The 26,786-nt window shown below is 41.8% G+C and overlaps 1 protein-coding gene across 1 annotated transcript; it reads left to right on the forward strand.

Annotated features, from left to right (window-relative positions):
• Positions 1 to 8,249: 8,249 nt before the first annotated feature.
• On the forward strand, positions 8,250 to 26,648 carry axin1 (axin 1; the record flags this gene model as incomplete). The annotated part of the gene is made up of 9 exons (XM_080523814.1): positions 8,250 to 9,145; positions 16,935 to 17,075; positions 18,413 to 18,509; positions 19,571 to 19,708; positions 21,424 to 21,971; positions 22,095 to 22,259; positions 22,397 to 22,645; positions 25,837 to 25,986; positions 26,103 to 26,648. The coding sequence occupies 9 exons, from the start codon at positions 8,250 to 8,252 to the stop codon at positions 26,227 to 26,229; spliced, it is 2,511 nt and encodes an 836-aa protein (XP_080379940.1). The 3' UTR covers positions 26,230 to 26,648.
• Positions 26,649 to 26,786: the final 138 nt, after the last annotated feature.

Here is a 26,786-nt window from a genome sequence, read left to right on the forward strand (position 1 = left end):
CTCTTGGTAAGCCTTGCACTTTGCACATTGCATACATTTTATTATTCCAATAGGTTCATTTTGTTATTCCAATAGATTATAGGTATTGCACCATCTAGGACCTTGTCTTAAAAAAATAGAACCTGAATCATATTCCTGTGTATCATTTCATGTGCGCAGAAAAAAGGAACATGAAGTACAGTACAAAGATGACACATTGGATGTAAAAAGAGAAAGACAACTTATATGATTGTTCTTGTAAGACATACTGTAACTACAAAACATTCATTTTGTCAGGTTAATATTTAACCTAATTTAAGAGCGTATGGGTTGGCATTATCAATCCAAACAATGATGTCTTGCCCTCACAGTGGCTTTGTAAAGTATGCCATTATAGTGTTTCATGATTATTGTTTGATGACATCATGCATATGTTACAACCACCATCTTTGCCATCACACTTATAAGAACGATCTGTAATATTGGCATCACAAATTGTTTTGAATTGTATATGCTCTATAACAATATTATACCTAATTTGCCTCATGAAGACTGTTGGATGCTATATTGTGCCAATAGGTTTGGGCAAAGTTCTTAAAGAGTGACTTTTATTGGTTGGATAATAACAAACAGCAAGGGACATGACATCATTGAACACCACCTTTATGAGGTGTTTATCATGCGGTATGTCACGCACTGCTGTTTAGCTGGGTTTATGATCAGGGATGCCCTTGAAAGCAAGTTAATATTACTTGAGATATAGATTGTAACATAGTATCATGGCGTTGTAAGTCCCCATGTGACTAGGCCCAATCCTGATTCCCTTCCCTACCCCTACGGCTCGTATTGGAGTGCCACTCACTATGGAGCCAAGGCCTCTGAACAGAGCCACAAGGCATAGTGGTTGAAATCTTTCCCTATGAAATGGGACAACCCTTCAAGATCCTGATACGTCATCAGTAGTGTCATAGAAAAGCATTGACGCTCACGATTCATTCACAACTTAAGTTTTACGCTACCAATCGGTCAAACAAGTCATCAAATAAAAAGTAATGACATTTGTGGTTGTCTTCCGCATTGCCAAGAGCGAAATCAGATTTCTGTAGATGATTCGCAATGCATCCTGGGAGTTAGGGTTATGGTTCCGAATCGAACGTGGTCCTGAAAAATCTCCAAACGAAGCCGTGGAAAGCCCTCCCCCTTCCCCCTAGCCCTCGAAGAAAACATGAATTGGGACACCCCTACCCTAAACGTGAACGCGCAAAACGGAGCCGTATGGGGTGAATTGGGATCGGGCCTAAGACTTTACTGTGAGTACAGAATTAGAATGGTCGCATGTAAAAAGATTAATGAAACCTGGGAGTAAATTGATTTCTCTGACCTCAGCACATTAGCCCACTGAAAAATACATAGCATACTGAATCACTGTTTATGAAGAGACTAGAGGCATTACCTCTGGCCCCAAAGGTTCATTTCCACTGTACATTAGCTGCTCAGGCTTGGGTTTGAAGCGTACGATTGAGTCAGGCACTTGTGGTTTGCTTGCTAGGGTGATCTACACTCCGGACAGCCCTCACTGTCAATAATCCTCCACCTCACTAGCTTGTCAGCTGCCTTGCAAAGGAGCAGGTACTAAATTGACTGACTTAAATTGCACCTGCTATCATGTAATTTGTCTGTTTGTCCCAAGGCCAGTCAGAAGGTAGTCAAACACAGCTATCAATTCACTCTAATACTGTAGTTTTTTCTGTGTAGAGAAAACATGCACAATGTAAAATACTCTGGCATTGGCTATGACTATCCTAAAGCTACTCACCATCATCAACATGCTCATCGTGAGTCATTCATTTCTGGGGTAATTATTCTTTGAGGACAGCTTCAGTCGATTTTGCAAAGTATGAAGACTCAACAGAAACATTAAGTTCTACAAAGGTAGTTCGTAAATGTAGATTTTAACCCATCCTCCTGGCATTTCACGAAAACGTCCCATTTTTCTCTTGATGGTCTCCAAAGTGTTTCTGAGATTCTCTGAGCAGTATTGGTATGCTCTGGAGGTCTGATGTTGATTCACCATGGGGGGGCCACTGATCAAAGCCAGGGCTCAGGAAGGGCAGGGAGAGGTAAAATTAGGTAAATGTAGCGTACAGTTTTTGATTGACATTTGTGTTTCACATCCTGTGACAGTCAAATATACTGTACTACACTTTTTTTTGTATTTGAGTGTATTATTATTTTTAAATGGCAGGTGTCCGTTATTCAGGAGCATAACGATATGCAGCATTGTTTTCGTGTTCCTTAGTTTATTTTTTCTTCTTTTTCCTCTATTTCAGAACCGAATGGATAAAAAAGACATCCTGGTATGGCAACATTCTCCGTTGGCAGTGACCTTCCCCTTTCTGGTGTTGAGAGAAATGCTGTCTTTACTGGCACCTGATTCATCTAATGGCCTTGCAATGGGAGCCTCAGCCAATGGATGTGTAATCGGAGGTTACAGGTCCATAGTCCAGTGGAGTAACTTTTCAGTGAAGGTAAAGCGTGTTTTACATAAGTTTTTCTTCATCTCATTTGTGGCAGTTGCATAACATAATCATGACAAGGCATTACCAGGTCATGGGTATAGTGCTCTGATGACCGATGTAAGTGATAGGTTGGAATGTGGGGGACTAGGAATGTACAAAACTAGTATTGTACTAGTATTTATTGCAGAAACAGAATTTGAGTCACAGTTTTGTTTTCAACAGACCTGTCCATAGCAGAAACATTCAATGTACAAATACAAATGATGAATTATCATCTCCTCTAAACAATGTTGTAGCTGCAGCAAAGTCTGATCTGCTTATCCGGGGAATGACTCTTCAAACTCTTCAAGTTCAACCCCTAAAGGGATCATAGATGCCTATGGGAGAATATGAACAATTACAGGTGTGTTAATGCTGGGCTGAAGCATGCAAACAGTGTGACACTAGGAATTGTTAACTCTTGCCTTAGACTCTATTGTTACCGTTCCTACCTCCTAACTCAAATACAGCCTTTTTACTTTGGCTCTTTGAATTCCATTTTTCAATATCAATAATAATTTCACAGAATTTTCAATAATTTCACTGAATCTGCTTGGGGTCATGTCGGCCTGCAGCGGAGGACTGAAACTATTATTGTAATGAGACAGACCTTTGTCTTCACATTGAGTGGCCCATTGTTAGGTGTCGATTTTGTAATGGGTTTCTTCACAGAGAGATATGAGCAGTTCTACTGAACAAAATTGCTAATATCACCACAAGATAGATGATTAGGCTACTGACAGTCCTCTAAAAATCATAATCTGCAATGGATTTAACTGAGGACTGGACTTACCATCAGACCTAACTTTTAGGAGAAACATGCCTAATATCAGCACTCAGTGCAGCCGAGCAGTGTTATGCTTGTTGGGAGACACTAACGATAATTAATGCATAATGACTGCATGAGAATGTGTCACAGTAGAGGTGTGATTGGCTCAGGGGCACTGCACTCCAAATCACATATGTCGACAGACAATTCCTCTAGTCAGCAATTCTGTGTCATTTGAAACCTCAGGCATGTTGTGTGCCCTTGTGGCTGCAACGCTTGAAGAATAGTGTGCTTGAGTGCAACTGGCATGAACATGGCTTCCTCTGCGATTTTCAGAGAGAAGCAAATTCTCTCTCAGAGAAGAAGTTACAAGAGAGAAGGTTCGGCATGGTAAGATGTTAAGGTAGTTTACAATCTGTCCTCAGGTGTTTGTCACTATTGTATCACACTCTAGTGTACTGTATGTAGTGTGGAACACAATAATTTATACCATTCATTTCTATTATTCCTCTGCTGGTCTATGGTGTTGAAGTATACAGTGTCCTACATTATCTAACACAACGTTTTTCTCCACTAAATTTCCTTGAACTCCATAAAGAATCAGAAAACAGGGATGAGGTCACTCACTATTCCAAAGAAAATTGCTTTAGGCCAATCACATTAAGTAGATAATTGTGATAATGTCACACTTGCACACAGTAACCTTCTTTCGTGTATTTCATTGAAACATGCATGATCTTCCATTACACCAGAGAATAGCTTTAGCATGGTTGTTACACATCTAAGTTAATATGATTTGCTTTCACATGCAATGCGATATTTCTCAATTGTGAAATCCAGTCATATTGAATCAAGACCAAAATGCTTCAAAATGGGGTATAACTACCTCCTGAACATTTCAAGGACCTGAGATTATTTAATAAGGGACCACACCAACAGGCAATATTTGTGTAGGCTGGTTAAAATCAGTTGCAGTGCAGGCATGACTCAGGCACTTATAGGATGATGTGGTTGAAATATGTACACTCATTCTCTGTACTTTTTGAATGATCTAATCTAATCAAAGCATGGAGTCCGGTAATGGCTTTCTGCATTCCAACAGCCTTTGATCTCTGCACAGTAAAGCCTACAGATTACAGCCATGATTGTTTGCAGGTGTGCAGCTACAGTTTGCATGGCCTTGAATACACAAAGCAAGATACGGTACACACTGCACAAGATACACACTGTATTTCCTCTGCAAATATATGTTTTCTTGAAAATAAATGTCCATGCGCTATCCCTTGTGTGTTTCTTAAAATGGAATCCAGATTAGTACAGCAAGTTGACAGCCACCTGCTTGAACTTTATGTAAGCATTCTTATTCTTGGTCAGGTGGACAGATACAATCACAGACATACCTTTGATCTTTATCCCTTTTAAAGCTGTGAGAAGAGAGCTATGAGAGCTAAAGGTTCCTTCATACCTCCCTGAACATCTTTTTGGTAAACTCCAGCAGAGCTGATAGAATCAAACAATAGGATACAATTACATTCCTATGCAGTTAATGTGCATGATACATCTGGTGACTATACTTCTCTTTCTGTCTTATATATTCATATTTATTTTTAGAGAGGTAGGCTGAATAATATTAGATTTTGTAAAGAATGTGGAGAGGAATGTGGCATAAATCATTAGGTATATTAAGGTGTATAAGACACGCTTAAGGTGTATAAGACATGTTTATGTGGAGTTGATACTGATGTTTGTGAATTTAGTTTTAGTGAATTTAGAATTGAATTGGAGTTTCAAAACACTTAATGAAATGATGGAATTGAAAAGGAATCACGAGTCATGTTTCTCTCCATCCTGCACTGCAGCCATGCATATTGTGAATTTAACAGTGAATGATGACTTGCTCTTATGCATCTGTATATGGTGAGAACATTTTCTTGGAAAAAATAACCTGATGACAAGAAATACATTTTGTCATGCGTGCTACTCTGTGTCCAATGTACAATGAAATAGACGCTTCGGAGAATAACGTGGTGAAGATAACAATCAAAACAGCGTAGGATATGGCAGTATTACTATACCTAATGATGTATGCCCCATTCCTCTCCGCATTCTTTAGGAAATATAATGTTATTTAGCCTACCTCTCTATCCTGTCACGTTTCTGAATATATTTTTTATAGTATTATGTCTTAGCCCCATCAAGTACAGTGAACGATGAATAAGATGGGGGCACTGTTAGGGCTTATTCTCTGCCAAAGGATAGCTATACCTGTATTGACTATGGTGTGGTGGTAGTATTTTAATGTCGATTTGTATACATTTACCTGAATTGATTAGGTCGCCTTATTGCAATCATACATTATAATTACATCATTTTATATTATCATTCGCCCGCGCTATTATGGAATTTTGGAAGCCCCCCCATTCAGCCCAGATACCCCCCCCCCTTTTTTTTTGTACAGGCGGCAGTGTGTTTTTTGAACGCGCGTGGCGCTGTACATCTTCTGTACCACCACACACAGACAGGAGTGTGAGAGACAGCCATGGAGAGGTGGAGAACGGACTGTTTTCTTTGTTATTTTTAAACTCTTGATAGTCGCATCTATGACACGATTCACAGGGAGCTGTGCACGCAAAAATTCCCGATGCACTCGAAAACGGCAAGCAGGTTTTCACAGGTGAAGTATAGAGCACTTTTTTCCCCAGCTCAGGGTTTGGGATTGCGGTAGCCGGAGATGATATGTGCCATCGCTTTGCTGTGTGTGTGAGTCAATTCCCGAGATCGAGTGTTCTACCTCTGCTCTGGGTCTTTGATCAATTGTGGAAATTGTCGTGTGTTTGGTTGTGAACATCGTTTGAGATTCAATAGCGGCGATGTACAGATTTTAGTGGGTAAAATAGTGTTGCAAAGTTGTGTACTAGTCGGTCGGCTGCGGAAGGGCCTGGCTGTGTGTACGGAGTTTGTTTCTGCCTCCCCTCCCCCATCCGCTTCTGCTGCTGTGCTGCTCATACTCCGAGAGGCCAAGACATGAATGCTATGAATGTGGGGCTCACTTCAAAGCATTAGGGAGGGCAGGGAAGGGGTGTAGTAATACCGCTTTAATACACTTCTAGTAGCGACAAATGACGATCTTTGGAATGTAGGCTGTGCTGTAAGCTATGCATTATGAAACTGGACGCAGAATTGTACAATGTGCGCATGAGAATACTTGTTTGGTCTACGTTTTCTCAGTTGGAGTCATATCACTCCAATTTTTTTTTGCCAGATGTGAGATAGTAAATACTACCTAGGGAACCTTTAGTCAAATAATGTCTTCCAATTGACGTTGGTTGCATGACAAGTTATAGCTAAGCTACAGTATTACTTTTTGTTACAGTTTTGTCAGAGCTATACCTCCCTAAGTGTGTTACACATTGTTGCATGAAAGTCAGTGGCTATGTTTTTTTAAATTACTTTCAGTTATTAACTGATAACAAACAATCTTATGGAGAAGACGTTTTTCATTCTCACCTGATACGCTTTTAATCCCTAATGTCAACTCTAAGGTTTGGCAATTGACATAAGAACACATCTGTCAGGTGATAGGCCTACAAATCAATACACAAGTTGGCTCTTTAAAAACTTAATGCCCAGATATGTGATCATTAAGAAGTCTGGAAATGCAAGAGAGAACTTGGCCTAATTTATGGCAACTATTAACAAGTGTAGCCTAATTGAAGTCATCTTAATTTGGTCAACGTGAAGGGGAGGTCTACCACTGTTTTACCGCAGTTCATTTTTTTGGGTGATGTGAAAACCCCTGTCATAGTTATTGGACTCAAGGTTGTCCGCTGATATGATCAGTCAGGGTGCCTGCCTGCATACAGCACAGCAGCAATCGTCACAGTCATGGCAGATTGTGCTCTGCCTGCCCTGCACCCCGCAGTTCCTCTGTTAACCTTGAGAACGCTCTGCCCTTGTGTGGCTATTTTATGCTCAGAGTCGGCTCCTGCTCAGATTTTAGTCTTTACTCTCTTGGTCTTTGATTTTGGTCTCTCCTGAGTATGCAGCTATACTTACTCATCATATGAAGTGAATTTTTGCCACCCCCTGTACATTACACACTACAAACACAGAATTCTGAGATGTCTGTAAATCTATTGCCAGGTTGATGTGCACATCTGTCTCTTTTTACAGGTGCATCATGCAAATCCAAAACACACCAGAGAATAGAAGGAAGGGGTTCCCAGTACCTACTGTCCATAACTGCTTTCCTATCAGTTATTATTAGCCAACTGTACCAACTAGAAACCATATGCACCAGGATTATTATTAAGTGTTATTCAAAATGTTGTATTGTTTACATTGTATGCAACACTTAGCCTAATTCATTGTTTAGACACCCCCTAACAATAGAGAAGATGATTTGGATGTTCTGATGTTTAAGTATTGCTGTGGGGGATTTTTTTGTGGAACACGCTAATCTCTGTGAACATATGACACATCGAGAACTTTTTTTCTTGAGCATTGATTTTTTCAAACCCCTTTGCTAAAGCTGTAGGGGATATTGAATTGTATTTCCAACCTTTAAAAGGATGCTATTGATGTAACCAATGAAATAATTTATAGCAATGCTGTTGTGGCAGGATTTCTTTTTGAAATATAGACCAGTATGGATTCTAAGCTTAGACAGAATATGATGTCTGGTTTTTTTCTTTGTTCAGCATCGTAATGCATTAGAATTTTGCAACAAACGTTCAGTTTTTTTTTACTAAGCGTGTGTCAAAATGAGAGACTTCTGAATCAGTGCCTGTGAATAAGCTTAGACTACATTTGGATGATTTGTAAAGCTGCATCTCATTATGTATTTTTTGTTTTTCCCTTGCAGGAGAAATTCTTTCGCAGTGGCATAAGTAGAGGTCTGGATCTAATTGTTTTGCGGTGTGGGCTGCACTGGCACTGGGTGTATGGACGCTGTGAACATGAGTGTGAGCGACAAGGGGAGTTACCTGGTGGACCTGGGGGGCAGCTTCACTGAGGATGCCCCCAGACCCCCAGTCCCTGGTGAGGAAGGTGAGCTTGTGTGCAGTGATGGACGCGGGTACAGCCACATCTTCTACCCCTCCAAGAGTGAGAGCCTTAAGAACGAGGCCTCCACCGCCACACCCAGGCGACCTGACCTGGACCTGGGCTATGAGCCAGAGGGCAGCGCCTCTCCCACACCACCCTACCTTAAGTGGGCCGAGTCCCTCCATTCTCTCCTGGACGACCAGGATGGTATCCACCTGTTCAGGACGTTCCTCAAGCAGGAGGAATGTGCAGACATGTTGGACTTCTGGTTTGCCTGCAGCGGCTTCCGTAAGCTCGAGGCCAATGAGGGCAATGAGGAGAAGAAGCTGAAACTGGCAAAAGCCATTTATAAAAAGTACATCCTGGATAGCAATGGAATAGTGTCCAGACAGATCAAACCAGCTACCAAGAGCTTCATCAAAGACTGTGTGATGAAACTTCACATTGACCCGGCCATGTTTGACCAGGCTCAGACTGAAATTCAGAGTATGATGGAGGAGAATACCTACCCCTTGTTCCTTAAGTCTGACATCTATTTGGAATACACCAGGACTGGAGGTGAGAGCCCTAAGCTTTACAGCGATCAGAGCTCGGTCTCTGGGAATGGGAAGGTTTTACCTGGGTATTTACCAACGTTGAATGAGGATGAGGAGTGGAGATGTGACCAGGAGCTTGAGGAGCAGTCAGAGTGTGACCCAACCCCCAGCAACCGGCTTACTCAGAAGTTGCTCATGGAGTCTGCTCCCCAGCGCGTTGCCAACAGCAAGAGATTTCCGGACAATCACGAGTACAGGTAAATCCCCCCTAGCCATCTAAAATCCTTCTCCTCCAGCCTCTAACAATCTAGCTTCTCTGTGCATGTGTTGAATTAGAAATACCCCCCCCCCCCCCTCGTGTGCGAGTGCTGCCTTAAGTTGGAGATGAAAAGACGCTCCCTTGAGCACAGTGGACAGTTTAAGATGAGACGAATGCAGTGTAGGCAGAGACCCGTAAGTACCTGTGACTGTGATAGTGAGGCAGTGGCAGGGTTAGGGTCAGAGGACGCCTTTACTAGCTGTTAGAAGGTGGAGGCAGAGGCTCAGTGTTCCCTGTGCAGGTGTCCTGTGAATGGCAGGCTTTTCTAGAAGAAGAAAGCTTTCTCTGAGAAAAGTGATTTGTTTTCTCTTTTGACTGTGGACAACTGGTTTTAACTGCAGCAAAAGGTTAAAAGAAGTATTCCCTATCTAAGGGGAATGGTTGATGTGTAGACGTCCTAATACCCCAAATTACCACATACATGATGGTTGAGAACATGCCTAGCCTAATTGATCCATGAGATAAACAGATCAGTTTGAAATCCATTTACACAGAATATGCTGTATACTGGGACAGTACTGCAGCAGCATGGTTTCCATTCTTAAATCAGCAGTGTGTTGCTTTTATGTGGATATGTTATATTCTATTCAACACAAATCTCTGTCACTGCCTCATGTTCCTCCATATGTGCAGAATGGGATTTTGAGATGTGACTACTTATAACTCTAATCCTTGTCCTGTTGGAACAGAAACTGGCTGCGCATCTGGGCTTTTTAGCCCAGTATGCAGAGGATTATGATTTTTCTGCCAAGGTCTGTAAAGAAAATATCAATATTTGTTGAAAATACATATTCTGCATTTCTCAATTGGTTCCATATTTGTTACTAAGCGAAGCTGTTATGGTCACTAATTTGTGCAGAGACTGTGGAAGGAATTTGCAGCTTTATTTTATTTTTACCCTGATATATTTCAAAACACCCTGCATTTTACTTTTCAGATGCACTTTAAGGACAGTTCACTATTGGCATGCTCTGGTGTAGAGATTGAAGATTGCGGAATTCTATCCCTAGAAGTTGACCCACTTTTCTCACAACAGTCTGACAAACCTTGACATGTTGAAGATGCAGTAGCTCTTGTTGTAGAGAAAACCTGCTAGAATCAGATTTGTTGATTGCTAGGACTTGAAATCAGCCTTTTCAATTAGCGTGATTCTGAGACGGCTCTTTTTCAATGTGTTTTAGCCAAATATTTTAAAGATAAAAATAATGTTTTGTTGTGTTGTAAATGTGGGAATTATTGTAACTACTTTGTGTACTAATAGCATTATTATGACTTTTGTCAATTCTGATCATCAGTTTATACTACACTAGTAGTGACATCTTATTATTAAAAATGTCCTGCTGGCCTCTACATGTGACAGCATGAAATATATGGATGTTTTTAAACCACGGAAACACTCCCCACTCCACCCTACCACTGAATGTATACCCAATGGCCCCTGGACATGATTGGATTTAATTAGTGAGAACAGTGCATTTTTGTGGTTGTTTTCAAATTATTATTTCATTAGATATTTGGCTGGAATTACAAAAAGACACCCTTCATTTTTAAATAGCCTTTTAGCATCACCCTTCGGGTTTTTGTGCAACTAAATTTTACATCAGTCATATGTCTGTTAATCTCTTCAAAGACAGGAAGCCAGAGATTTCAAAGAGGGTTTCAGATCAGTAGTGAAGATAGATCAAACGAATTTGGAGGAGTCGCTATTTTTCCCATTTTGTATTGTGATGCACATAAATGTTGCCAGATGTCGATTTCAGATGATGAATCATTCGTCTTTTAATGGATGAATAAGATCTTTGTCATGGCATTATTAATCTATGCCTGGATTTTGTACTCGGTGAGCAGGTGATAATATTAGTCACTGCTCTTTATTAAAGAAAAAGGTCTCATGTTTTCATGCTTGGATGAATATGAGTTGAATCCTGAAAGTTTATTTTGTAAAACTCTCATTTTGACCTGTCATTCAGTCAAGTCACTCCATGCCATGGCTTAGGCCTATGTGTACTAGGCACAAAGTGGAAGAAAATGGTTTGAATGGGTCTGCCTGAATTTGTCCAATAAGAGCACAGATTTGTTGTTTACATTTTTATTGCCAAATTGTGCCAAATTGTGCTCTACTGAACTTGAACCAGGTCTAGATATAGAAGATGTTCTCTTCTGGTGAGTGATTGCTTGATAATTATGTAACTGGCTAGGTAGGCTCATTCCCTCACCTTCTTGTTAATGAGATGGTCTTTCATAAATCAGTTGGTGATAATTCAGAGTCTGCTGCAGTCAGATGTCCAATGAAATGAGAACTAGTTATCTTTCTCTGGGTACCAAAAACTCCACAACAATCGGTGAAAAGAAATACAGCCTACATTTTAGTAATGGTGTCAGATTGAGCTTCTTTTCCACACTACTCTGTAGGATGTAGCCTAGGCATTAGGCAATATGGTTTAGTAGTTATGTGGACTGTTTGTGTTCATTTTCATGGAAACCTACCTCCCATCATTGGTCACAAGAACCATGACGCGGTATGCCTTCATGTTAAAATAGATAAATGGAGCAGAAAACCATAACAATGATTACTCTACTGGTGTTGGTTTGAGAGCATCCTCCCCCTGGCTCCCTCTCCTCTCTGATTTTGTGAACACTGACATGCCTGCTGCTTAAATCATTAGAAGATTCTAGATGGCTTGAGTGCTGGGAATAATCATCAGAGGCTGCAGTAATCCGAGGGCTGCTTCCATCCCTCTCCCTCTCTCAGCCCTGGGCTTAGAGGCTCAGAAACAGATGCCTCACTTTCAGTGGAATGGCCAAGGCTCAGGTAAGAGTCAGTCAGCCACTTTCCCTGCGGTGCCCCTGGGAGAAGGTGGTTGGAGACCTGTTTTCTAGAAGGCAGGCAGGCATGCAGGCAGAGGAAGCAGTGAGCTTCCAGGTCAAGGGGAAACCCTGGTAGAAATGAGGCTTCCTGCTTGGCGCAAGCTCCCTGCCGTGCACACTCCTCTTAAAAGCAAACTGTGGCCTCCTGCTGCTGCTGCTTTCATTTGAATAGCCTCTCAGAACGCTCCCTCCTTTATGAATCCCACTCATTTATAGCCCCAGCCATGGAACATGGTGGTTGGTTATCCACAACCATGCTGCACCTGAACCATAAAAGGACATTTTATGGATTGACTGTTCCATTTTTGGTTGCATTTGTTTTTCTGTGATTAACGCAGGCTGAGGGATGTCATCATGGTGTGGGTTTTGTTGCCCAAAGCTGTCTTTTTGAGCAACAGAACCAAAGGTGTGTCCTCTTCAGAGGCTCCTCTGTTGTGAATCGATTTTACTTGGTCTCTCAACCCAGTTTTCCTTTCATTGGGAGGCTTTTAGTCTTCTGTGTCGTTTTGTGTCAGTGGAAAAAAAGGCGCTTCCAAATTAGTATGAACCTTGTTCTTGCATTATGATTTTACACATTTCACGACACAAGTCATCTTTCCTTATTCGGTTGAGCTTCTAGCAAGCTAAAAGCAAATGTCATGCATGTTCACCGGTAATCTATTTAATCATCCCTACCCTTTGTGAACATGCATCACATTTTCTTTTAGCTTACTCACAATCAAACATGGCATTTCAAATGTGTAGGAAGAAAATACAACGGCCTTGTCCCTTGATTATGTAATAGCAAGCACATAATGTCTATGAATAGAGTGCGCTTAAAGTTAAGGTAAACATTTGTTTGTGTTTTAGACTAATCTCCTTTCGAGTTCTAAACATTGATATAAGTATTATGGTGATAAGACAGGCCTCTGCTCTGTTAATGTTAGGCCTGTACGCAAACGTATTATGTCTTATATGTCTTATGTATATATAGCCTAGTGTAATTGTAACATTGTATGAAGTGAGGTTTGTTTCTGTGTAGGAGATGGATGGATGTCATTGTTGTTTGAGGGTAACCATGTTGCAAAACTTGTCTTGTCTAGAAAAGCTTATTTGGTACTCATGGATGATATTCTCTTTATTAATTGGAGAACAGAGCGGACAGACTGACTAATGGTTTTCATACTCATTCAACTTTCATTTGCAAAACAAATCTCTTCACACTTTCACGGTTCTGTCCCATAGATTGATACATTTTTGTTTTGAATATCACTTTGGTTGAAAACCTCTGTCAATCGCTTTGAAGATATCCTTCCATCCATTTACTTGTGTTCTTGGAGAATTAAAGACCTTTACCTTTACCATAGACGAGACTTTATTATCTTAAATCCAAAGCGATGTAGCCTGTCAAGTCAAGAATTTATTTCATTTTTTCATTTGTGTAGAATATGGATGACTAATGATAGTCAGTCAGAAGCAAGGATTTGGTTTTGAACACTGCAAGGTTCTTAGTTCCCATGGAGAGAGCACGTAGTGAACACTTCTGGGAACTTCAGTTTAAAGATGAAGAGAACAGAGGCCTACCAAGATCTATAATTCATGTGAAGGGAGCAGTTTGAGGAGTGTGTTGAGGGAGGTTGAGTCAATGATGGGAGCTGCTACGATGCTTCAAATAAGAATTAATTAAACCTCTCTACCTTTCTATAGACATCATCTCTTAAGGATGTGCATTATGATAATCTGGGTGTTTTGTGGAAAGTGCACACATTATCACAGCCAGGGCTTCAACGCCCACATACATTTTTTCCATCTGTCTTATTTTTCAACATTGCATTTACATTGTCACTTGGTAGATGCTCTTATCCAAGATGACTTACAAAATCTTAACATTTCAACAGGGTCATAATGCAATGCAACAGTACTTAAAATGTAGACCCAGATGAGATGTCTCATAATGTAGGCCTATATCTGCTGTTCAATGGTGCTGTAATGCTCTGCTCCATCTGTTCCCTATCTAGTCTTATGTAATGCGATTTGTATTGAGGCAGTTCTGTGTAAAAGGACCCATTGGGACCAAAATGTGAAATTCATTGTCAAATGAAAGCTAAGAGTCTATATGTATATTATATAGTATAGTCTAGTACATTTTGGGGAAATACATTTCAGGGCTCGACATTAATGCTTGTCCGCATGTCCGGGACAAGTAGCCTACATTTTATGTACGGACAAGTGGACTTCCTCCTGCAAAAACAAAAAAGAAATCAATATGTATTAATATCTGCAAAAAATGTATTTGTCCTTTAGTTATCCGATCGGAAAAGTAAAACATTTATTAACGAGTTATGCTGCACCTCATTCTCGCTGCCTATGAGGCTTGTATCAAATTCTAAAATGCTATTACGTGCACATAACTGTTATTAACTCCACTGCCCGTGAAAATGCCAACCTCCTTGACCGCGAAGGTCGCTGAAATCGAACGTTCTCTGGCGTGCTCGTAGATCCACGGTAATTGTTGGAATCGGAATGGAATGCTGCAGATAACTTGCTTAAAATTTATGTCAGGTGGCGTGCTTCCATTCTCTGTCTTTCTTTCATCATTTCTAACCATCTTTCTTCCTTCCTTCTTTCCATCCTGTCTTTCTTCCTTCTTTCCTTCTATTCTTTTTTTCCTTCCTTCCTTTTTTCTTTTCTTCAAAAACACATTTCCTTATTGCAATTACATATTCATTACAGCCTTATTATGCCCATTCCCTGTCTACTATCCTTGTTGCCGCAATGCAATTTATAACACCACACTAAATTCATGACACTGTATGAAGTGCGTGTGCGTGTGCGCGTGCGTGTGTGTGTCACAGATAAGTTTGCTTGTCCAAAAGACAAATACCTGAAAAAGCTTAATGTCAAGCCCTGCATTTCTCAACCATCTTCCATCATAACAATAGACATAACAATAGGCTTTGACTTATGGTAAAATATGGAAAAGGGTGTTTAGAAAAACATCAGCCCTCATTATTGTTAACCTATAGACCCATATCAACTAGGGGTGGGCATCAATGATCGACGATCGATAATTGATTGATAAGGATCTTGGTCGATCACAAAATATTTTTCTCGATAATCATTAATAAATTGAGTGGAAATTAGTTTGTCCACGTTATGTGTGAGAAATGAACTTTGCATTTGCCTTCGCATTGAATTTCGCAACGCAGTACGGCATGATGCAACAAGTTACGCCGCTCATTGCAAACACTGCGCAGTGACATATAAATACAACACGTCGACGACCCCGATGAAATACCACCTGCAAACAGTACATCCGACCCTGATTGCTCCTTCGCTACCTTCTCAGCCCTCCATCACGTCTCATCTAATACGCGGGAGGTGTGATGCACAACGAGAAGAGAAAGTAACGATGGCCATCTGCAAATTAATCGAAACAGATATTCTGCCGCTCAGTTTTGTCGAGGGTAGAGGATTTCGTGCGCTCATGCAAATAGTCGAGCCAGCATATCCTATTCCATCGCGACGTTCCATAACCAGGCGCATAGAAATCAAGAATAACGTTTTTTCCCCAAGGAAAACATGCTTGTTATTTCTGCCCTAGGCGTTGTTTTAATGAAAAAAAAGCTTATCAATTAATCGATAATTGATCGTTAATTCTTGTGATTATCGAAAAAGAAATGTTGATCGTTTGCCTAGCCCTAATATCAACTAATATCAACACTTGGGCTATATTTTGTTTTGAGGAAATTTACTGAACGTGACTATATTCACTTATTGTAAGCCGGTTGTATAGAACCTAAATTTGTTATTTGGTGGTCCCTTTGGGATAACCCTTTATGAAACCTTTTTGGGTTCCACGTCGAACCCTTTTCACAGAAGGTTCTAGGCCTACATGGAACCCAGAAGGTTCTAGGCCTACATGGAACCCAGAAGGTTCTAGGCCTACATGGAACCCAGAAGGGTTTTACATGGAATTTAAAAGGGTTCCAAAGGGTTCTTCCACAGGGACATCATACAGTCACAGTTACAAACCACTGCATCAACATCCTCACCAAGAACTGCATCAACATCCTCATCTCATCCTCCAAAAATGTAGACTTCATTGTTGTTGAGTACAGTGGGGAAACAAAGCCAGCAAATCACACAAATATGCAGCAAGTAAGTTATTGCCTTTGAGTATGATGACATACATGTTGCACACTTCCACAAAAAGGACAGTCTTCATCATTAAAGAGTGCACTGACACATATGGTGATTCTTAGGATCCTTCCAACACCGGTTGCACAGAATAAAGAATGTTTTCATTTTGCAGAGTCTATCTTTGAGGCAAACTAGGAGCAGATTGGAAGTCTCTGTGTGTCTTGCGCATGATAGGCCTAGGCCTACTTGTATTTATTTTTTCCTAAATCCCTCTTTTGGTGCCCAAACTGTAGGCCGTTTTCTTTTAGTATAATGAGGAAAAATACACTGAAAACAACAAATGTCATTGATTTAAATCAAATTAAATAAAGCATTTCAAAGGCAGGTTTATGTTTCTTGTGTTTTTTTGTGTGTTAAAAATAAATAAAATGTTATATTGATAACATAATACATTATTACCTTTATGAGAGTGTCTCTACCTATTTTCCATTTTAGCTTCATGATCATGTACTGTACATTAAAATCTGTGGGGACCCATTTAATCATTCTGGTACTGTCATTCTGTTTTTTGTGTGTACATTGTCTGTGGGAATTGTTAGGAGTAGTCCTTGTGCAATAGAGTTGTATGGTTTGTTAAACTATCAACTATGCTATCAAGGGTTTTGAAAAATCAAGTCACAACGGTCATTGTCAATGCGTTCACCTTAATGATCTTTCTAACTGATGTGTTTTTCCAGGCATGCGCCCTGGCGGGAGCCTGTCAACCCATACTACGTCAACACTGGCTATGCCATGGCTCCTGCCACCAGTGCCAACGACAGTGAGCAGCAGAGCATGTCCAGCGATGCAGACACACTCTCCCTGCCCGACAGCAGTATGTAAGTACATCTCCCACATAAATGCCCACTCACACATTCACACACAATAAGCACAATAGGTTGTACACCTATAAGCCTATAGTCCACTGAAAAGGGCCCTTAAGAATACATTTTAAAGGTTTATGGGGTCTCTTCATAACTTGATATTGTGGTCTATTTGATTGATCCATTCAATTGCCAGGTTAGAAGAAACCACCATTTTATGCTGTAAACCTTCTGTTTATTACATAGGAGCAACAGCTGAATATGGCCTCCAGAATGGAGTTTAACCACTGTTCCTGTCTTGTGATTAAACAAAAACCCAAAAAAATCTAAGACTTGCACAAAATATGGGAGTGAAAATGAGAGCAATAATGAGTGTTATTTTATTTTCACTTGGATTGTCCTCAGCTAATGCATTTTGTCGTCACTGTGCTCGTACTGTGCCAATGACAATTAAATAGAATCTGAATCTGAGTCTAAGCCCAGCGTCTGTGAGCTGTACCTGGTCTCAGCACAGCGCCTGCTGCACACAGATTAGTCCCTTTCCCCCTGCTCATCTGGGAGCACATCTCTGGTCCTAAGAGAACAGCCATCTGCTCATTAGCCACACCAATGAAAGCTGCTAAATGTCATTACTTATGCTAATTATAGAGCTTTAAACTGGGAGGTACGAGGGGGCTGCAGGATGTTATTTGAAGTTATTGACTTGTTACCCTTGTACTGTACCAAGTTTCCCAGATTTCAAAGAAACGTAGCTACTCTCAAGATTGGTAAATGTTTCTTCTTTAAGTGGTAAACCATGAATTACATAGGCTAGTTGCTCCCTGCCCATGCCCAACATTTATTTCAGAACTCGCATGTACAGAATGACACAAGCTTTTATTTAGAGCAACAATCCTCTTTCTTCCGCCTTAGTGGAATGAATGAGCGGAGCAAGAATGTGTTGGCAGAGGGGAACCAGAGAAAGAGAAAAAAGGAGTGCTCCAAGTTCAGAGATGACACTGGGGAATTATGTTTAAGGAATATCAAAGGCTGCACAGCAGGACAAAAACATGTGTCTTAAGAGGGATGGATTAGAGGCCATTATCAGCTATTCACCCCAGAGCTTCTGGCATAGGCAAGTCAAGCCCAGCAAGACCACCACCACTTGGGATGAAACCAATTTATAGTAATGGTGTCAATGTGCGACTGCTCTCTGCTGGTGCAGGAAATCTTCAGGGAATTGATACTCTGGTATTTTACCCAAACGTACATTTATTTATAATGAACATTAAGATGTTGTCCTCTTGCTGGATGATCCATCTACATTTCTTTTTTTACACATTTGTAAAAGTGGTTCTTGTTCCTTGTTCCAGAGATGGGATTCCACCTTACAGATACCGCAAACAGCATCGACGGGAGATGCACGAAAGTGCCAAAGCAAATGGGCGAGTGCCACTACCTCATATTCCTGTAAGTTAATCTTGGGTTTGTGTGTGTGTCTCTCTCTCCACTGTGAAATAAGTACATGTTTATAAGGCCCTGCTGCTTCTCTGGGCCTGTGATGGTGTGTGTGTGAAGTGCTGATGGAGGGAGAGCAAGCAATTGAGGGAGTGTGCTGTCTAAATGCTGCCTGATGCTCTCCTCAGCTGTGTGTGCTGAAGCACAGCAGACATGAGTGCTCCTCTGTGACGGCTCCATGCCTCCCTCTGCAGCTCTCTCTCTCTGCAGGAGAGCTCCAGTCCTAATTGGCCTTGAGTCAAAAGTCCAATTAAAAACCAATGTGCTCTCCCTCGTATTAGGATGCATACGCTATATGGAATGTATACATTTCCTACAGAGATGTGTGTCTAGGAATGTTTCATTACCCACTGTATTTCGGGATCCAAATATATAAAACGGTTCAGAAGCTGTTCTTGCACTGAGCAATAATAGTAGTGCAGTCTGCGGCTTATCCTTGAACATTCTGTCTTGGTTTAACCTTGCATCGTCCTACAATTGCAAGAGTGAGCTACAATAGTACACCGCAGACATTTCTACAGCCATTACATGTTGTCATGGCCATACAGGTACCTTAGGTTCTATAAAGCTTATGTGAGGGAATATGAAATCCATGTTAAAGGAAAATGAGCAATAGGACTTGAGAATTGATGGCTGCCTTACCATGTAAAGGTATCCCATTCTATGTGTTTTGAGATGGTCCCAGATTAGAGCTGCCTTTTCCCTACAATACAGATTGCCCTGTAATCCAGTGGATTTGTTGTTTTCATTGTGAAAAGAGTGAATATTCCCCTCCCCTCCCATGTGAGATCCTTCTATTGAACAGCGCAAGAGAGCTGGCTGCTCTCTGGGAATCACTGGCATAGTAAAGCAGGGTCAGAGTGCAAAAACGGACGTATTGTAACGCAGTATGAGAGTTGTGAACAGTAATTTGACTACCACTACTGCTTTTATGGTTAGTGGCAACCAGCAACAGTGCAAAGAATGAATAACCAGTAGCAGAATTTGATATTATTGTGTGTTTTTCTCCTCAGCGCACAAACCGGATGCCAAAGGATATACACGTGGAGCCGGAGAAGTTTGCGGCAGATCTTATCAGCAGACTGGAGGGAGTGCTACGGGAGAGGGAGGCACAGGAGAAACTGGAAGAGCGGTTGAAGAGAGTGCGATTGGTATGTCTCCAAAACCTCCAGCTCTCTTTATGCCTGTACCTGGGGTACTCCATCTCTCTCTGTAGGCCCCTCTTGCCAGCCTCACATGCTGCTCCTGTAAAATTAGCAACCTTTCACTATTAGGAAATTTGCGTTCATGATAGTTATTTAAGGGAAATATGCTATTTTGAATCATCTAGAGAGTTCCAGCCTCAGTCTATCAGAGATCTGGCTGCGTTTGTGATCCCTTTGTCTCTAGCATCAGATGGAACACCTGCAGACCAAGCCACTTGTGAGGCTGGCGCAGTGTAATGACTTTCTTTGAAGTCATTTGGAGCATGAAAAAATGCCTGCGCTCACTGCAAATGGAATCTCTTTCAGTTCACAAAGCCAGGTGTAAAGTCTCAAGACAGATCATTTATGTAGTTTGGCCCCTCTGGCAGAGGAACTGCCATCAGAGGAACTACCATCAAGTTTCCTTTATCAAGAGCTGGAGACAACAACAAGAGTGACTGTCTCTTTCAAGTGATCATTTTTTTGTCTCTGCCTCATCTATTGAGATTGGCTGCTAGTGCTGTTGACTGATCAAACCGTTCTATGAACTCTAAATAAAACATTCTCTCAGAATCAATGGAATGGTGCCAGAGAGAGATGGATACGTTAACTTTATAGTCTTTTTTCCCCGTTCCATTTCAAAGCCCCGAATATTGACCCACCCACTGTATAATTTACATGTTCAATAGCAGTAGCACATTCCCTTCCCTGAGGTGAACGTGAGAGACATAACTTTCATTAATAGATGCCTTTAAGCAGGATGGGCTCAGCAGGTTTGGATCGGACCTCTTTTTGGCACCAGCAGGGTCTTTGAGATTGTAAAGCAATGGCCTGCACAGCTGCTCATAGCAAAACTGGCCAAATATCCGCACATGCCAGACCCTCATCAAAAAGTCCTTAGCTCCCGCCCAGGAATCCACTACCTGGAGTGAGCATCAAAGCCCATCACATAAATTGCTCACTGTCATTTGCCAAGGATTCCCATGTCGAAAATGCCATCAAAAGCGTGTGGAGAGGGTGAGGTGGTGGGGAGCCAATCAGAGCTGATGTGTCCCTGGAGAATGAAGGAGTGGTTCACACAGTCTTTTCAGTCCATTCAGTAGAACAGAAAGTATAGAGAAAGACCTGGTGACATATGGGTGCAATGATAAGCCCAGCATTATTTCAGTGACTGATGGTTGAGTTTTATGTTTAGGAACTAGAACATAGCAACTGTAAGCTACTGTATAAAAAAAACGAAGGTTCCGTTAAAAACTTTAATGTGCAAGATGTGGAAATACTTGAAAGGCTGATTGCTTTGCATCACAGAGGAAGAAAACTCCCCTCTGCAGTAAAGCTGTAAGAATGGTATGGCACATGTAAGCACATGGTCTTCTAACAGTCTGCCATCTGCTGGTGTGACAGATGGGAAAAAATATCACAACCCTTTGTGTGATCTGTAGAATTTAGCAATGAGACACCCTTTCCCTCCTTTGGTTAGAAATCATAATAAATAATTATGCTTTTGGTTGTATTTCTCATTGTTTCATTTAATTATTTTTTTTTAATCTTATTTGAAGCTCAAATGAATGTAACACACACAATACAGTATGATGTATAGTCCTGTATTTTTGTGGCAAGAAAAAGTGGCGAGTGGTGATCTCTAGATTTTGATTATCATATTTTCTTTCTATTTCTAAAAGGAGGAAGAGGGTGATGATGCAGACATCTCCACATCCACTTCACTGTCTAGTCACAGGCTGCCCCCTGGTGCTCACCCCCAGCACTACAACAACTCACGGTACTCTGACATAAGCTACAACGGCCTACAGCTAAGAGATGCCCATGAGGACAACCCAGAGAGCATCCTGGACGACCATGTCCAACGCGTCATGAAGACTCCTGGCTGCCAGTCTCCGGGCACAGGCCGCCACTCTCCCAAGTCCCGCTCACCAGAGGGCTTCCCAGCAGGCAAGATGCCTGGGCTTGGCATGCCACTGCCCACAGGCCAGGGCAAACACGCAGCCAGGCTGGGCCCCAAGGGGGAGGACAACCACCTGTACCACCACAAATACGTGCACCACATCCACCACACGGCGGGAGGGAAGCCCAAAGAGCAGGTGGAGGCTGAGGCAGCCATGAGGGTGCACAGCAACCTTCCCTGGGGCATGGAGCAGCACCACTACGGGTCCAAATCCCGCAACTATGCTGACGGCATGGGCCCCAACGCTATGGACCCTATGGGATACAGGTATGCACCAAACATAGGCTTGTGTGTTTTTCTCCTAACTTCTTGATATTCCTATGTTTTACCTTGCCTTGGCTAGGTTTTTAAGCTTCATTAAGGCTATCAAATTCTGTCTCCATTTTTTAGTAGCAAAGGTAGCACACTATCGAAAAGGCCACTTAAAAAGGGTGAAGAGGTGCGGACCTTTGAGATGCCAGTGCCTCCAGAGGATGTGGAGAGAAATCAGAAAATCCTCATGTGGATGATGGAGGGAGAGAAGGAGGCAGGCCGCCATAAGAAGAGCCCCTATGGGTGAGTTGGAGCATGCATGCATGGTATTATCCCAATCCTTTTAATTAGTTGCAGTAGTGGGTGTAGTGTTGGTGGTTTGAACAGCTGTCTTGTGGTGGCTTAGGAACATTTGGTTAACTGTTTGCCTTTTCTCTCAGGAGCACCACAGGACCCAAGAAGACTCCGGGTCATGAGGTGTCTCGGCCCAGCTCGGTGGAACGGCACGGGGCAGTGCATCCATGGGTCAGCGCCCAGCTCCGCAACAACGTGCAGCCCTCTCACCCCTTCATCCAGGACCCCACCATGCCCCCCAACCCCGCTCCCAACCCGCTGACCCAGCTGGAAGAGGCACGCAGGCGGCTTGAGGAGGAGAAGAAGAAATCTGGGACCTTACAGACCAAGCAGAGGTGAGAGAGCCTACCCGGGGAGCGTCTGGTATCATACTTCATATGATGTCTATCTATTCATTGTGTGGGGCATCTTGAGACAAAATTAATCATTTTTCCTAAAAAACTAAAATATCTATATAATATCTAAAAAACGAACAAAAATAAAGATAAAATATCTTTCAAGTAATCATTAAGAGAAGCTAAAATGGACGAATAATGGGGTTTAATGGGAAGATATAACTGGTATAACTGGCATGTATAATGAGAATACTACTGGGCCTAAAATGGAGCCTTGTGGCACACCAAAGTTCACTTGGACTGAGGAAGAGATACACTTTTCTAAACCAACAGAGACATGTCTGCCTGAGAGGTATGAGGAGACTATTTTAAGGCAGTGTCTGTAAATCCCTACACAATATCTATGGCGGTTTATTAAAATGTTATAATTGATTGTGTCAAAGGCTGCACTAAAATCAAGGAGAATTCTGAACATGGATTCGGAACACTGACCTAAATCAGCTACTAAAAAGTAGTAGTAGAAGTAGATCAGTTTCAGTGCTATGACGGGAGTGAAAACCACATTGCAATTTTTCTAATAAATCCTCTCTTTCTTTGGATAAAATGGGGGAGTTTAGAAATTGGTCTATAATTGTTTAAAACTGAGGGGTCCAGACTTGACTTTTTAAGAAGCAGTTAGACAAGAGCATTCTTAAAGTAAGGCAGTACTGAGCCAGTTGCCAGGGAGCTATTAATAATAGTCAAAATGCTGGGGCAGACTGCTTCCATTACTTCCTTTAGTAGTCTAGTAGGGACAATATCTAGGGGACAAGAAGAGGATTTCATGTGTGATACAATATTGATATGGGTTTCATCTGATACAGGAACAAATGAATCCAGTTATCCATGCAGTTATGACAACCATCTTGCCTAGCTAATGTAATCTATGTGTGTGAGCTGAAGCATGCAGAATATTGGCAAACATCGTGTCGTTGATTTCAGAGTTTACTGATGAAACCCTTTTTGAGTTGCGAGATGCACTGGACTTTGTTTTTGTTAATTGTCATTGCACATATGTGTGCATGATCAGTCGTGTTCAAGCCGCATTGTGTGCATGCAGGTGGTGGTTGGTAGCCTACATGGCCCGGCGGCCGGTCTGTGTCTAACTCCCAGGGTTGTTCGGTCCCTCAGGTATGTGATGGAGGTGATCCAGAGGGGTCGCACCACCGTCAGGCCTGCTCTGTTCCCACCGCTCATCATGGTGCCTGCTGTCTCCGACACGGAACTCTCCGAGTCCGAGTACGTCCAGTTAGTCTGTCCTACGAGTATCCCCCAATAACCCAACCACCATCCCATAGGTCACAACCCCCCACCTCACTCCCATGTCCATCACTCATAGAGTACACACTGCTCTTGTCTGCATGGCCTAATAGAGGCCGTGTGTGTGTTTTTGTTTGTCTATACTCCTAAGTGTTCAATAGACACTAAATGATGGCCTTTCATTGCTGCTGTTAACATTTGATTACTGGCACTTATGCTTTCTGTCCTATACTCCAGTAGTGCCCGATAGTATCCTGTACAGTAGATTATTTGTATAGATTAGTTATTTTTGCTGGAATTGAGTGTGTGTGCTTGTGGATAAGTGGGGAAACTACCCCCACTTAACTCCCCTCTGCAGCCCTTATCAGTGTGTCGGGCAGTAATCCATGGCAGCAGGTTGAGTGTTAAGACAATGGGGGGCAGTGAGACTTATACCCATAATCAGTGGAGAGGGGTTGAGAGTGAATAGACACATCAATTGAGAGGGCAAGTGATCAGAATGATACCCATCAGTTAAGTGGGAGTCAGTAGAGGAAGGCCATGGTGACGCTGATACTTCTCAATGGAGAGAAAAGGGGGAGATAGATTAAGGGGTGAGTGTTTTTTGTGAGGCAGCAGAGGAAGATGTGATGTAGTTGTTGCGTGGGGAGAGAGCAGAGTGCAGAGCTTTGATGTTCTCTGTGTGAAGTCTGTTTGATGTTCCATGGTCTCTTAATTACATGGGCAGTTTAGATAGATAGGTACTTTATTGATCCCAGAGGGGAAATTAAGCCATTACAGCAGCTCACAAACAACAACAACAACAACAACAACAACAATAACAATAACAAAATAAAGTGACGATGCAATAATAGTATAAAATAAAATAGCCATCTGAAACATTATATACAGTAAGAACAGTCCAGTATGATTTAACATCCCCCAGCCTGATCACCCTGATCAAGCTAGCCAGCGAAGGAGTTGTAAAGTCTTACTGCGGCAGGCAGAAAATATCTCCTATAGCGCTCCTTATTCCAGCGTGGTTGTAGTAGTCTGTTGCTAAAGGAGCTTCTCCATTCTGCCACAGTGCCATGCAGGGGATGGTAGGGATTGTCCATGATGGCCAGGAGTTTGGTCCTCATCCTCCTATTGGCCACCTCCTCCACAGTGTCCAAGGTGACACAGAGGACAAAACCAGCATAGTGATGTAGGGGGATATGAGAACTGCAAGTAAGGAGCAGATGGAAGCTAAGTATCCTGGCACAGCCACTGTGCTCCATACCCCATCAAACCCAACCAGCCCACGGGTGAATGCTTGCCATGCACCTGAAACACTGTAGCCTGCCACCTGCTAGCGAATCATAACACTGACCACTGCGTCCACCTTATAAACATACTTCCACACCAACCCTCAACATTTTTAGCTGATGTTGCATTACCCTCGCAAACTATAAACATTCTTGCTGAAATGGTAAAAAAAAATGTACCTGCTCCAGAGGCCTCCTAAATGAGATGCTGCTGTAGGAGTAAACTCAAGGCTGTAATGTCCCATCATATATTTTGCAAGATCAGCATTCATTACCAGCTTATATGAACCTGCATAATATTTTGAATATTGTGGTTTTGTGTGTATCACTACAGTGTGCTGTCCTCATGTTGCTGATATTTTGTATTTAGTTCTTTGTCTCTGTGTTTTCATGAACCCTTTGCAATCTCCCTTAGGTAAAGTGTGGCACTAGAGAAAATTCTACTTCTGGCTGTCAGAATCTTCCCTAGAGACACTTAACCTTTGCAAATGATCCCAGTGTTCAATTCAATTTCTGCAAAGGTCTTTCAAACATCTGACATCCACGATCAAAGAGTAGACTTGACACAACCACATTTCTGAATTTCATTGTCGTATTCATTTACAGACATAAAGCGACTAAAAAGCAGCCGTGTGAGAATATTACGGTGGCCTACTACTTCTGTGGAGAGCCCATACCGTACAGGACGTCTGTCAAAGGAAGGATCGTCACACTGGGCCAGTTCAAGGAGCTGCTGACTAAGAAAGGAAGCTACAGGTAAGCTCACTACTCAATGAGTCACATTCAACTGGATTTGCAGTGAAATTGTTAAAGTAATACAAAAAGAAACATTTAAACCCCTGACAACTTACTTTCTGCCCAACCAACTACAGGTATTATTTCAAGAAAGTAAGCGACGAGTTTGACTGTGGGGTGGTGTTTGAAGAAGTACGTGAAGATGACTCAATCCTGCCCATCTTTGAGGAGAAAATCATTGGGAAAGTAGAAAAGATTGATTGACATAGGGGAGGAAGTTGAAGAGGAAAGAGACTTGTTGAAAAAGTCGGCCTTTGATGGCGGATGGATGGAAGAGCTGTTGGATGGAGACAGTGGAAGTGTTTGGAGTGGAAGGTGCCGTGGCGGCGGAGAAATGGTACGAGTGGAGCAACAGGAAGAAATGAGAGGAGGAAGAGCTTGTAGTGGTCACTGTGGGAGACTATTGACTCAAAGGCTTTTTGTAGTTCTTTTTATCTGCTCAGTGCCACTGCATTGTACAGAGTAGGAAAACATCGGACTAAAGGACAGAATTCATTCTCTCCTTCAGTGTCTGGAGTGTAATGTAGCATTGTAAAGTTTGACTAGAAAAAAGTACTATGAATCTGCTTACTAAAGCTGCATATTTTTGATATGACGTATCAGAAGGTATCCTTTCTAATGTAACCACACTTGTAATTTTTATATGTACCGGTACCAGATTTGTACAGATTGTCTGTCTAAAACATAACAAGAAAGTTTTATATCTATTTAAATATTTAAAAAAGCTGTTGGTTTAATCTTATTAAAGCAGTGGCTCTGTT

This window comes from Nansenia antarctica (assembly GCF_963989245.1).
Source record: "Nansenia antarctica genome assembly, chromosome: 2".
NCBI lineage: Eukaryota > Metazoa > Chordata > Actinopteri > Argentiniformes > Microstomatidae > Nansenia > Nansenia antarctica.